Raw genomic sequence first — 14696 nt, 5'->3', positions numbered from 1 at the left:
TTTTTTTAATAAGTTTCAAATGCTATACATGTATTGATGTAGGGGGAACTAAACCCGTTCTGACTTTCTCATTATGCTAATCCCGCAATTTATATATTACATAAAGTAAAATAAATGACATTATATTTTTAAAGATATATTACAAATCATGATAGTATAATATTACACTTTCTTTGCAAAAAGGGAAGTATAATAAGTGTAAGGTATATAATTTCTTTTCGATGTACCTTCATATTTTTTCAATTTAACCAATTCATAGGCAAGTATTTGCATCCAGCATATGATGACCCATTTAAAAGGGTTCATAATGGGGTCAGATCTCACCTTTGCATTGAATTAGGTAAAGAAATTAGAACCATGGGGAATTGAATTTACACATGTATAAAATGTTCAAACTATTCTTGATAAGTATTGAAATGACAATACTTAATTGTATACAAAGCTTTAGTAATACCCAATTAAAAATGTGATAAATTTGATCTGCACGTTGATTAGTCTTACCTTTTTTCGGAATATATATCTCTTTTCTCGGATCATATTCTTGCCCTTGAAATAAAGGCGAGGCAATGTGAAAACGAAGGGTAAACATTACATAGAACTTAACTAATTAATAAGAACATATATATTTTCTAGTAATCATACCTTGACAATCGTAAACCTAAGCAACTCTCTTATTCTCTCCAATATATACAATATATAGTACATTTTAGATACGTTAAACTCAGTACGAGTATAACTAGTTATTTATCTATTTATCGATAATTAACTTGAATAATAAACTACTACGGACAGTGAATTATAGACATGGTGTAATGTAAGGCATTGAAGTTACATATATAAACTATTGTTCAATAAACATATCTTACATATTAAATATAAAATATTGACTATTTTAATCGTTATTATATCGTATATGTAACAGATTGTTTAGTGTGAAATCATTCCATCAAGTTGTGAAATTACAAGAAACTTTCGAAAAAATTTCGTAATGATCACTTAAACAAACCATATGTAATTCATATAAATATTTAAATGTGAGTTAACAAGAAATGATAGCGCAAACATACCTTCATCAGCGTATACTTTTACTTCGCATAAATCAAGTGCCTTATAAAGGAGCTGCTGTAGTAAAATATATCTTGTTGCTTCGTCGTTAAGTAACACTGTTCTATTTGGTGTAATATCCTCATAAATATTGGCCACCTTTTTCAATTCCCAGACAGTTAGTCCCACAGAAATTAATATATTGTACATTTTCTCCTTAATGTCTACGCTGTTTAAAATAACATATTCAAAACTTTAAATTACATCAAAATTTATCCAACTATTTACCCTATGGTAATGCTTCTCAAACTGAGACAATTTCTTTATTCTTTATACTATAATTAAACATCAAACGACCACCAGTCCTTATAATTGTACTAAAGCAATAGAATAAGATATATTTTTTTTTCAAATCCATGTCTTTAAGTAAAGTTCAAAACAATGTCTTAATTTGTATGAGATGTCAAGATTTAATACACTTGTATGGGGAAACTAATACGTTGGTTGTAGAAGATAAGCATGAGAATCTAAAGTACTTACCCAATCACGTTGTAAATTACTAGATACTTTACACGAAAGACGTAATATAAATCAAGAAGCATCCAGGGTTTGCTAGGAACAAAGATACTCATACAAATTGAGATCTCTGGAAACGTTTGACCATCAGTTGTCCGTATCGAAAATAGAACTCCGTCTTTGAAATGGAATGACGGATAAGTGACCGGTTTATTAATTGCAACATTTGTGACTGAAAACAAAAATTTAGTGTTAAATTCATAACTCAATTTCTTATCTCATACATTAACATAAATATATAAAATGAAATAGGCAAAACTTTAGAATGGTCAGCTTCTAGAAGAATGTGAGGTTTGTGAATGACTAAAAGCAGTATCAGAATGCAGTTACAGAATTTGATTGCTGGTCAAGATCGCTTGAAGTCTTATGCAACTGCCTAATGAATTGTTTTCGTAAAAATGTGATCTGGACAACGGGTTGGCAATACATTATTCAATTAATTGTGTGACTGTTGCATTTTTAAACATTGTAAGTGTAGAAAGCATTTGCATATTGTGATATTTTAACCCTGAATCTGCTGAAATCGGAACAGATTAGCCTTCGAAAATGTTTAGTGCTAGGTCAATATGTGAATTCGTGAAGTTTGACCTGGCACAATACTGTTTGTTTTTTTAGACTTTTGTATATAGTGATATTAAACTTCCATGAACTTTTAACTAACAGTTTTATACCTACACAAATGTTAACATAAATTTAGCAGGCTACAGGTTATCAAAGAGGACGTTTACTTTAAAAAAAATTCATCCCATCATTCTTAATAATAAAACTAACTTCTTACATAATCAATGTCTACTCTAAACTGCTTTTATTAAAGGTTGTGTTGCCGCTTTAGGGGCTCTTAACTACTTAAAAGAATTGCTAAAAGTGTTAATGTTTACAGCATTCTGACACTATAATTAAAACTAAAAAGCGTCCTCCGACACCCGAATGATGGACAAAAGTCTACCCTGTAAAGAAGATTAAATGTTTTCTAAAAAAGTATAAATATTGTGACCAACGTCAAATGCTTTTTAATTTTTACAGGTAATGGAACTTGATTTATGATTTCAAACCTCAGAGGGGCATCAATATCAGAAGCGGTTGCAGAAAGACAACGATAGATCAATGGGGTAAAAAGCGCTGTACAATGTTTTTATCTCAGTATACCAATTCTGATGAAGCTGTTTCTAAATTTCAAGCTCCAAATGCAGGAACATTTACTGGTAAGGTATATATAAACCATGTTTTTGTCACGTAAAGATATTCTATAGGTTAATGCCTAACTATCGACAGACAGTAATTTATAGGAAATTCATAATTTCATAATCATTAACGATGGCGTCGAATAACAAATGTGGCTGGTTCAGAATGTCTTATAAAAGGAAAAAGTGGTTAAGCTTCTTTGCCCACCTAATTCGCCTGACACTATTCAGTTAAATTATTTTTTCTTATAGTAAAAATTTCTTTCAGTAAGTCGATATGGCCTTAAAATGTCATTTTCTGGAGTATTATTTTCTAAATCTGCTGAATTAATTTCTTGACAAGAAAAATATGCATTTTTGAAAATGAAGACACTTTTCAATGTTAAATGTAAATAAAACATTACTTTGACTTAATATGAAACTGCTGGCCAAGCTCCACTTACAAGAACGCCTCATATTTTATTGGTGAAATGACAAGTTATTAGATTAATGTCGTTCTGTACACCTTTCTCTAACATAAACAATGCTATGAGCAAAGAAAGCTATTTTCATGTACATTTTCATATTTTCTATTTAAAGAAGTTAACCTTTTTAAACTGCTTGATACTTACCAAACAAATCTAGTGTAGTTCCTTTTTGTCCTTTGTAAAGTAAAATAATTCATTATGTCTATTCTATAGTAAATCATTCATAAAATATTTAGTTTTAGAGCATATAGGACATTGTTTTAATCAACTTATATCTATCTTAACTAGCAAAATAACAAAATGTGATTAATTAAATGTACAATCAGGTTACAATGCGCAATCAAGATTTTACTCTTATTTTGTAAGAAAATAGCGACCACTTTTTATGTTTGACAAAATACCTTTTGATAATGCAGTTTGATTTATCAATATTCCATTTTCTTCTTCCTCATCCTTAGCTATTGCACTGTAAACGATTCTGAATCCTTCAATATGTGGTAATTTCGGCCATGGATCTGTTCCTTTGTAAAAGTAAACGGTAATATTGTCGAATGATGATTTAATGCTTTTAGGGGGCTTGTTGATATTGCAGTAAACCTTCTCATCTTCGATATCTATTATTTTGAATTCCGACTTGTAATACACTGAAAAATAAATAAGAACTAAACTAAAATGTAATTCCCTATCAACAATTCGTGTATTTATGTTTTACAGGTGAGTTCGACAGTAAAGACAGAATGTTTGTTGTTAATGTTTTACAAAGCTTGCCGCAATTATGCGAAATTGCTTTAGATTTATCATTAAATGAAAACAATAGTTGAACGGAAAACCTAACAATTTACACATTTCTGACAAATTAAACATGTTATAGACAACTATTTCTAGTATAAGTATCTGGTAAAACAAGAACAGATAAACAAGTATCGTCTACTATAATATTCAAACTACACGTGAATAAATTGAATCATTGTAATGGGTTGCCCTTGCAGACACACATAATCAGTTAAGTATATTTAAAAGTATTATCGTGTTGTGTCTTCGAGCCATAAAAAGCCTTGTAAGAAATTATTTGGTCAACTAAATATAAACACAGCAAAACGTTTGGCGTTGCTCAGGTCGCTTCAGTAGCCAACCGAATGATATCGCTGTACATTGACCATTACACAACACAGACAGATCTTTTTTTATAATTCAGATCAATTATGCCCCCTTTCACGGGACTACCTTGCCCAAAAAGAAATGCTGTTTAAGATCCTTTGAAATGTACAGCCTTAGCAGTGAGATTGAAGAAGTATTATTTTAGGTCATCATATTTGTTGATTAGTTTTATTATTTCTTTCCAAAATTATTATTGCACAGTAAACGTTAAGATTTCTCTTAAAACGTGTTTGTATTGACAATAACAAAAAACAAATAAGGTATCCTTTTGGTCACAATTTATATTGTCATCAGAGTATATCAAAAGTAAAATTTACCATTTTTGCACGGGACATAAAATGAAATTATTTGCAAATGAATCCTCTTAGTTGGATTATTGATAGTCCATTGCTCAGTTGTTTGTAGAAATGGGAAGCCGAGGAACGCCATTGATGTTATAAGCATGATAGACTGACGGCAAATTTCTCGTAACCCTTTATTCCAAAGAATGCGTGGACGTAGAGAAAAACAAGCTGGTATGTCTTAAAAGAAAAAAAAACACACAAATATTAGGTCAATGTTTGTAAATAATATGTGAACGCCACTCAAATTTAGTTTCAATAGATTGGAAGCTTTGCAACAAATCTTATGCATGTAAAACATGTTTTTGCTATATCATTTATATTCAGTTATAACGTTTTGATCAAGAAGTTTTGACTTTCAGGAAAGGAGCCCCAGTTTTGAAAAGAAACGATCATAGTGCTTGGTAACATTTCCATTTTTATGCTAAATTGATCAATTCGATTCGTAGCTTCTAAAATAGTTTTGTCAAATGTACTGTCATATCAAAATTTACTATCTAACTTTTTGATGACAAATGCCTGAAAATTGGCACTTCACAATTCAAATTTGCAATCATTTATAAATTGCCTAGTTTTAAATCAAAAATAGTTATAGACCGGAATCTATTATCTTACTTTCATAGGTAACGAAAGAGCTAAAGCCTTTTCCCGATTGTGCTGTCAATTGATATGGACAAGTTTCAAAAGACAAAATAAGCTGAGACTCCTTTGTTTCTATTGCTAATGAGTCTTTAATAACATGATTAAAGTCTTGATCTATTTGTCTTACAAATTCTGAATCAGCAATATGGTTCGATATTTTCAAAATGTCTTTGCACATCGTTGGTTCCTGAAAAGGTAAAAGAAAAAGCGCCTTTACTTCTAATTTTACATGATTTTTACATTTACACTTATTTGTTTAGGGTGTTTTTGTTCCAAACTCATTACGGTACCACTACACGTATATAAATATAGCCAACTTCAAAGAAAAAAGCATAACTCCCCAGCGTTTGCTGGTTGCAACGTAAAATTACTTCTGAATTATATAAATGAACTTACCACCACAGCGTTTAGTTCAATATGTGTGAATATTAGTTTAATATAATGCTTGTCCGGGTATGTGATTAGCCATTTATAAACTTGGTTAGTTTTGTACTGATAAGGGAAGCCTAAATTTGTGAGTAATGTCCTATCGTCGAAAATCTCGCTGACGTATCCCACCTCCTTGCTCATGCCATATTCGAGGGATTGAAAATATAGAACTTGACCTTAAAAACATTCAATTTATTTGCTGATAAAAAATATGATAAAGATTTGAAGTGTTTATACAATCCTTAATCTATTATTACGACTTTGATTTTTTCACTTTTTCTTGCTTGCTGTAAATTGCAGACATGTTCCATTACTACTATAATCCTGTTTTATACGAAATTAAAAAGTTCTATATAACATTGTTTGTAAATGATGTTTGAATATGATAATACTGGATTTGTTTTCTTTTTTAGTGTTATTAGCACAGTTTTTCTGATAACAATACATGGAATCGATATGATTAAAAATTGTTTGTTCTTACCTGATTGCCTACATCCTAGTAACTCAAATTTCAAACATGTGGGCATTAGACCCATCGTCTTTGGTGTGAAAATGGTGACAAACTTTGCAGTGACGCGTTTTGAAAACCAGAACGTTCGTTGGTCAGACCCTGATTTAGAAACGTCGAAATGTAGTGTCTGAAATAAAGAAAAAAACTGGTTATTGAGGTGAATGTCAAAACCCTTGATATCTTCTTCCAAATAAACATACACACCATTAGGTTTATAATAAAAGAGTTTTGCAAGATTACGAGTATATGCAGGATAGCCTGGTTTATACTGGTTCCAACAGCAGGCTGTGTGTTAGATGAAAGATAGAATATCAATGAACAAAATAATTTTACAATTTCACACATACATAATTCAATTAAATATGTTTCCTTTATAGATATTTCCTTTTAAATTAGTTTGTATCTGTTGCTTTTAACAAGACGTTATCAGAATCCCAAGCTCAGTTACAAAGCTTGTCAGACACCAAGCTTGTCAGATACCATGCAGATCAGATAACAAGTTTATTTGGGAAAGAATCACTTTTTTTCAAAATTAAAAAGAAAAAAAACATGTATAAAACCTAAAAAAGCTGCGGACGAAATATTTAACAATCGACCATATTTCAGCAGCATACAATAGGTAAGTAAAAGATAGACCTATAGCCAACTATTGTCAATTAACGTTTCTTTAGCTAGACAGTGCCTATTCTAGAATTTGGAAAACCGGGGGGGGGGGGAATTAAAAGTGAGAATTTATTGCATTTGTTGATCTTTTTCCTTCTTTATCTTTGTCAAATTCTCTATCCCCCTCCCTGCCTTTGAAAGAATAGGGAGGAATTCTCAAAAATGTGATGGAATCCTTCCATCGAGAATATACACTGGCTAGATCTAACCTTGTTCAACACGTTAATGTTATAAGCGTCCTTTATTTGTACAACAAACGTGTTCTGATGGACAAATGCACATCTGTTGAGCTCTCTAGACAGGGCTAACTGTGTTTCCTTCGAATCATAAATCGTAACGCCTTCAATAGCTGTTGGTACTTGAAACAGAATCTGCAAGGAAAAGAAACAGTATAGACACAACTATTCAAAGACTTCATTATTTTCTATAGGACGGTATCTCTTCTTCTTTAATGTTTTTAGAAATCATCTAGTATATCTTTTTTTCTAAATTAAAATTTTTATCGTATGCATGTTAGGCAAAATTGCTTTTACCAAATTCAAATATAGAAAATAATCCTCAAACTATTAAAAGACGAAAGATAATGATATGAGAGTGATAATTTGGAATACTTTTATTTATAAAGTTTGGAAACATTTTTTAATATAGTGAAAAATATGATAAACGAGATCAACAAGGAAAGGCGGCGTTCAATGAAGACATATTATGAAGACATAAATAGAAGAAAAAGAATAAAAGAACCGTAAAATCATAATATAACCTCAAAGTATGGGGAATGGTCGTTAAGCTCTGAGCACCATCCTGAGGAAAAAGGCCTTGCTTTGTTGGGCGTGTACGATAAAGAGGCTGATGACGCCAATAGTTGATCGTCTGTAATGCTCATATCGCTCATCCCAAGGTCATTATTACAAATTCCTACTTCATCTGTATAAAATGATACAAAGGCGTCATTAACAAAGCTTCATAAGTCTGTTTGCGTAAGCTTGTGTGTCCGCAAAAAACGTTGACATGGAGATTGATAGATTTCCATGTTTGTGAACATCGTTATGATCGCGTGTCAGTTAACGTTGGTAAAAATGCGAGTTTGTTCCAGTTCAATGCACGCTTACTCATGTATGTCGATATGTGTATGAGGTGTTTATGAGCATATTGGAATACGAATGAGGCATCCATGTATAGGTTGGTATGCGTATGGAATGTTCTAGTTTATGCTGTAATGAGTATGAGGCGCTCGCGTGTATGTTAGTTTGTGTATGAGGCGCTAACGCATATGTTATTATTCGTATGAGGTGTTCACGTGTATGTTGGTATGCGTATGAGGTGTTCATGTGTGTTTTGGTATGTGTTTAGGCGCTCACATGTATGTTAGTATATGTATTGGCGTAATTTCACGTCTATTAAAATACAAAATATACCAAAATACCTTCGGCTAAACGGTTAACATCTTATATGAAAATATATTTTCTTACCGTTGATAATACGTTCAGTATACACATTGATGTTCAAGTCATCATCAACATTGTCGACAGACAATGCTACGTAGCGTCCTTCCATGATCCTTTGAATTTCAAGATTTTGAAAAATATCAAACAAACCAACAAACAAACAAACAAAAACAATGCAAAGAAAATCAAAAAAAAAAATAAAGAAAGAGTGGTCAGTATCATACTGATAAATATCTACAAAGTTAAATATATAATTATGTTACATAACACATGTCCAATATACACATGTACAAAGTCGAAACTAAACATCAACTATAAAAAACTATTGAAAGGTATTAGGAACAAGAGAGTTTCCAAATTGGAATCGATATATGATATCGATATTTTATAAGCTTTGTTACCTGAGGAAATAACATTTATATGTGCCAACAATGACTTTTCATAAATAAATATAATTTTTAAACTTTTAGTTTTAATTCTAAAAACTGTTCTATAATTAAACCATGAACACCTTACTATAAGATAATACTAACATTTCAATCGCGATAGATTTTATTGGTTCAATATCATGGAGAACATGCAAAATGACATCGCATTTATTTAAAATCATGTTAAAAGAAATAATAATACTTAAAAACTAAGCGTCGGTTTTTTGTTCTTTGTTGCAATCTACGTATTATTACTTTCTTATATTGCAAATAAGTATAAAAGTTGAAGCAAAAAAGGTATAAAACAGGCTTATTAAGCCTTTAGAAACGTTCGCATTTGCCATTTGTTTAAGGTCAGAGCTATATACTCATTGCTGCTTAGTTCAATATCTTAACGTGTTTCTTCTTTAGACTCAAAATGTTATTCTAAATTTAAATTAATTATACAGAACATGATAAATAGACGTTGAAAAATATATTACCTTATAAATAGAAGACTGACTGAGAAAGAACCAAGACGACAAACATTGACATATTTACATAAAACAGCGCCCGTGTACATAAAGTCCATTTTTTCTCTGCTTATGAAACATTTCACTTTCAAATTGCCGCAAACGTTTGATGTATCTGAATCATAATTTCATACATGTACATATTCAAATATTTTCAATATGTTAAGCAAATAATAAGCTCTCATAAGCTCATGGAAGCAAATGACAATGTCCTATAGATGAAAAATAAGTCAAGGTATTGAGAGGCAAATACAAATAAAGCCAGCTCACTCTTAAGATATAACAACAGAAAAAAGAATGTGGGAAAAAATGAAGAAAAAAAAAACAGATCTTGGCGAATTAAAACTGATTCAGATAACTGATAACGGTGATCACGTCAGATAAATTACTTCAATTAAACCACAGAATAATCTTTTATTTGGGGTTAAGCATTTTGTTTTGTTGAAATCAATGCTCAGTGTTCTATGAAGAAATGTTTCAAACCTTTAGTGCTTGTTATGTCTACGGCAGAAACAGCGACAGTTCGTCCAAGATCAATGCCTTCCAGTAATGATCCTTGTTTATAACCATTCCCCAAACTTCGACAATGTAACAAAAACAAATCAGATTTCAAAGAAACGTTTTAATTAAAATAACTGTCATTATTTGAACATTTCTAAACGCATGTTTGACATTTCTAAAGAATTAAGAATAATTGGATTTTTGAAGCATAATTAACTAAATAAAATGATTCACCGGTGATTTTACATTTGCATATTATTTGACTAATTGTTTATTTAATTTCTTACCCTTTGTCAAGCATTAACAATGAGATTTACTTACATTTTTCAGTCGTCGTATAAACGCCTTCAGTTATATTGAAAATGTAAACACTGTACGCTAGAACAAACAAGAACCGGTTGAACCGGGTGATGCTCCCCGAGAAGGTTCTGGACACAGGAAAGTATAAAAAAAATGAACAAAGGGCAAAAACTCCAAAATTAGGCAAAGCGGAGTTATGTTTTTTTGCACTGCAGTTCTATTCAATGAGATCTATCTATCTATAAAGTTTCCTGATGATATCAGAATTATGTCACGGGTAAAAGTCAAAGTGTAAAAATGAACAAAGGGCAATAACTCCAAAATTAGACCAGGCTTTGTTTAGGTTCTTTAAGCATTGCAATTCTATCCAATTATATCTAGCTACCTACAAAGTTTCATGTTGATATCTCTAATAGTTTTAAAGTATTGTCCAAAAGTATTGTAAAGTCAAAAAGTAAAAATAAACAAAGGGCAATTACTTCAAAAAAAGGCAAGGCAGAGTAATGATTCTTAAGCACTGCACTTCCACCCAATGAGACCTATCTATCTACAAAGTTTCATGTTGATATCTCTTATAATTTTAGAGTAATGTCCCAGACAAAAACAAAGTGTCAAAATGAACAAAGGGCAATAACTCCAAAAGTAGGCAAGGCAGAGTTACGGTTCTTGTGCACTGCACACCTACTCAATGAGATCTATCTACCTACAAAGTTTCGTGTTGATACCTCTTATACTTTTAGAGTTATGTCCCGGACAAAGTTCAAAGTGTAAAATAAACAAAGGGGGATAATTCAAAAATAAGGCAAGACAGAGTTACGGTTTTTGTGCACTGCACACCTACTCAATGAGATCTATCTAACTACAAAGTTTCATGTTGATACCTCTTATACTTTTAGAGTTATGTCCCGGACAAATTTCAAAGTGTAAAATAAACAAAGGGGGATAATTCAAAAATTAGGCAAGGCAGAGTTACGGTTCTTGTGCACTGCACACCTACTCAATGAGATCTATCTACCTACAAAGTTTCATGTTGATACCTCTTATACTTTTAGAGTTATGTCGCGGACAAAGTTCAAAGTGTAAAATAAACAAAGGGGGATAATTCAAAAATAAGACAAGACAGAGTTACGGTTCTTGTGCACTGCACACCTATTCAATGAGATCTATCTACCTACAAAGTTTTATGTTGATACCTCTTATACTTTTAGAGTTATGTCCCGGACAAATTTCAAAGTGTAAAATAATCAAAGGGGGGTAATTCAAAAATTAGGCAAGGCAGAGTTACGGTTCTTGTGCACTGCACACCTACTCAATGAGATCTATCTACCTACAAAGTTTCATGTTGATACCTCTTATACTTTTAGAATTATGTCCCGGACAAAGTTCAAAGTGTAAAATAAACAAAGGAGAATAATTCAAAATTTAGGCAAGGCAGAGTTATGGTTCTTGTGCACTGCACACCTACTCAATGAGATCTATCTACCTACAAAATTTCATGTTGATACCTCTTATACTTTTAGAGTTATGTCCCGGACAAAGTTCAAAGTGTAAAAATAAACAAAGGGGAATAATTCAAAAATTAGGCAAGGCAGAGTTACGGTTCTTGTGCACTGCACACCTACTCAATGAGATCTATCTACCTACAAAGTTTCATGTTGATACCTCTTGTTGTTTCAAAGTTATGTCCCGGACAAGAAAAGGGGACGGACGGACGGACGGACGGACGGAAAGACGGACGGACGGACGGATGGACGGACGGACGGACAAGGCGGCGACTATATGCTCCCCCGAAATTTTTTCGGGGAGCATAAAAAGATCGACCATTGGAAAATTGTATGCATGTTTTCTTTCAAACAAGAGTAATACCTTACAGAATAGGATTAGATTGTTAACATTTTGTGCAAATTGCTATTTTATATTTTCAAATTTTGTTTAACCATGAAAAACTATGCAAATATAACCTATGGGTAAGAAAACTTAAAATCAAAAAGGATATTTCGTATATATACATGTATACTAATACGTTATTGAAAACTATAAAATGCTGTCGCAGTACATACATTAAAATGTTAAATTACATGATAATCCCATAATATGGTATTTTTTTTAAAACACATGCATTAATATACATTAAAGTATCAATCTGCCCATGCAAGCGTTGATAATGAGTGAACAGGTTTGTCAAAATTCAATTTATAATTCATTTCGGATGAACGATAAAAATCACGTGACCCGAGGGAATTTCTGTAAATATACATCGGGATTAACCTGTAACTTTCAATGTATATAAAGAGTTTGGCAATCTTTTTATACTATAGTGTTTGAAATTATTTTTTGTCCAATAGGATGACAGTATTTCAAATGAATCGTAACACATTTACTTTGGTAAATCGGCAAACTTTAAAAATTATTTAAAACACTGTTTAAGCTATTTAAATTTATTAATACGTATATACAAAGTTAAATTGGTCGCTTTGCTGCGCCGCGCCTGACCAACTTAATTTTGTAAATAGGTACTAATAAACTTTAACCTATACTTGATTTATTTTTATCCTTAACGTTTTTTTCTATATCAACTGTTGCTCAGTCACCATTAAAACAATCAATCTTTGGAAATATATTGTCAATTCAGCTCTTTTTGACAATGAAAGTTTCAGCATAGTGTCACTTTGAACAAATCACATATAATTGCAACTGACATTGCTTGCAAAAAAAATCATTTCCGCCATACCTTTCTTTAATCTTTTTTCTAGCAACCAAGTCTCCATTTCTGAAAAAATAAAATAAAAAAAAGGCGTATTAACCACAAGGCTGCTAAAACTGAAATTTAAAACGAGTCTGCAATTTTCATGTATTGATGGTGTTGTTATTGTTGGTTTTGTTGTTGATGATAATGATGCTTCCGGGGGATCACCCTGTCGCTAGTTTGCTATACTTTCCTCTGATCAACTTCAAATTTTCATAACGATATTCCTAAAATATAAATAAGCTGGACAATCCCACTTACAAACAACAAATATCTTTTTAAAAAAGATACTCGTCCGAAGTAAAACTAATTAACATGCATATTTCGATACATATTTACGGAATTGTTTAAAAATGCTTGCAAAACAATGAAAAATGATTTCTTGTAGCTAAGAAAAGAAAGACCATTTTAGAAATTTAATTATAAGCATATTGATACTGATAAATCTTCAAAGTAGGACAACTTCTGTTTTACAGTCAGTATTTAACTAGGTGTCCCTATTATTTGTTTTTACTTGGATCTATACTTAATATTTTTAGAAATATCCTTAAAAAGTATTTTTGAATGGCAAGAACTATCATTTACATTTAATTTTAGATTGGCCAATTAGATTCCAAGATATCAATTTGTAATTTTAAATGACCAATGAAAATTCTTCTTATATTCAATTCTTCCCAGTACATTTTACAGGAAGTCAAACTGATTATAAACGGCCTTCGGCCGCAAAAAAGAATTTTTTTTTAGTATTTTTGATGTTAAAAGATGGCACATGATGTTGACTTATTTTAGTACATGTATGTATGTGTACTTTATCATGTCTATCTTTAAACAAGTAAACAAAAAATACTTTTTGTCAATTTTTATTGTTTTTCCTCAAGCATAATATTTCCGTTCATTTGTACATCAAACTATGCTTTCAAGTAACTGGTGTTGCTTGTTTTTAAACGTTTCACAATTGTAAATGTATACCAATATACATACTTACCATCAGAATATGTATTTAATTCATAATAACAAAAGGTGTTGGTCGCTGGCAACATTTGAACATTTTGGTCTGTGCTGTATTGTTCCAGATATAAGGTTTCCTCACTTACAGTGGCACTTTTATGTTTTGGACATGCTACAGAATCCTACCAAAAGTAATAAGATTATAACAAATTTAATGGCCACTGGCATTTGGTCTTTTAATTAATATATGGTACAAAACACGTATTATCGTGTATAAAAGAGAATTATTTTATTTTGTAAAAGAATAATTCCAAAATATATGTAGAAAAGAAATATATTTATATACGTCTTCTTTTTAATGACCTACGCACTAAATCATTGAAAAATTGGCAGAACCGTACGTAACTATGACAGGTATTTTGTAAAAAAAAACAACAACAAAAAAAAAACAAATAAGTCTGTTTACATAGAATATTCATGTACATTAGATTACGGAGACATTCAGCGTTATAGAAACAGCATAATGTTACCTTACATATTGTTTCATTAGATCATATACCCTGATATAGACGGAACATCATTATAATGTTACAGCATCCACAATGTATGAAATGCGTGCCCTATATGTCAGACAACCATTCAATTATTTATAAATAAGAAGTGGATAATAAAATCTTTAAGAAATGTAGGAAGTTCTTACACTAGAAATATAATAAACTTTTTATTAATAATTAAAATTAAACACTTGCTGTTTTGATAAGGAAGAAACTTGTCCAAAAGGGTATGTCCATTTCTGATAAGCTA

General features: G+C 31.3%; 1 protein-coding gene and 1 long non-coding RNA gene across 2 annotated transcripts; both read right to left on the bottom strand.

Annotated features, from left to right (window-relative positions):
• Positions 1-2562: 2562 nt before the first annotated feature.
• On the bottom strand, positions 2563-6707 carry LOC132742181 (uncharacterized). Its single transcript, XM_060730506.1, has 6 exons — positions 6320-6707; positions 5806-6014; positions 5383-5596; positions 4744-4947; positions 3670-3912; positions 2563-2567 (listed from the first exon to the last, which is right to left on the bottom strand). The coding sequence occupies exons 1-6, from the start codon at positions 6372-6374 to the stop codon at positions 2563-2565; spliced, it is 930 nt and encodes a 309-aa protein (XP_060586489.1). The 5' UTR covers positions 6375-6707.
• Positions 6708-7770: 1063 nt separating this feature from the next.
• Positions 7771-14068, bottom strand: LOC132742187 (uncharacterized). Its single transcript, XR_009627400.1, has 7 exons — positions 13930-14068; positions 12930-12968; positions 10220-10276; positions 9881-9975; positions 9368-9512; positions 8482-8570; positions 7771-7936 (listed from the first exon to the last, which is right to left on the bottom strand). It is a non-coding gene; the product is annotated as an uncharacterized LOC132742187 (long non-coding RNA).
• Between the last annotated feature and the right edge of the window lie 628 nt (positions 14069-14696).

This window comes from Ruditapes philippinarum, unplaced genomic scaffold (genome assembly GCF_026571515.1).
Source record: "Ruditapes philippinarum isolate M1 unplaced genomic scaffold, ASM2657151v2 ctg236_1_1_1_1, whole genome shotgun sequence".
NCBI classification, from domain to species: Eukaryota; Metazoa; Mollusca; class Bivalvia; order Venerida; family Veneridae; genus Ruditapes; species Ruditapes philippinarum.
Note: the sequence above shows the minus strand (reverse complement) of the source record. Positions and strands in the feature narration are given on the sequence as shown.

Bases quoted from the DNA above. Each gene is read 5' to 3' on its own strand.
- LOC132742181 (XM_060730506.1), bottom strand. From the start codon at position 6,374: ATGGGTCTAATGCCCACATGTTTGAAATTTGAGTTACTAGGATGTAGG. The intron at 4,948-5,382 runs GTAAGATAATAG...TTTTCTTTTAAG, and splicing joins CTCTTTCGTTACCTATGAAA to ACATACCAGCTTGTTTTTCT. The intron at 3,913-4,743 runs GTAAATTTTACT...TTTATTTTTCAG, and splicing joins TTATGTCCCGTGCAAAAATG to TGTATTACAAGTCGGAATTC.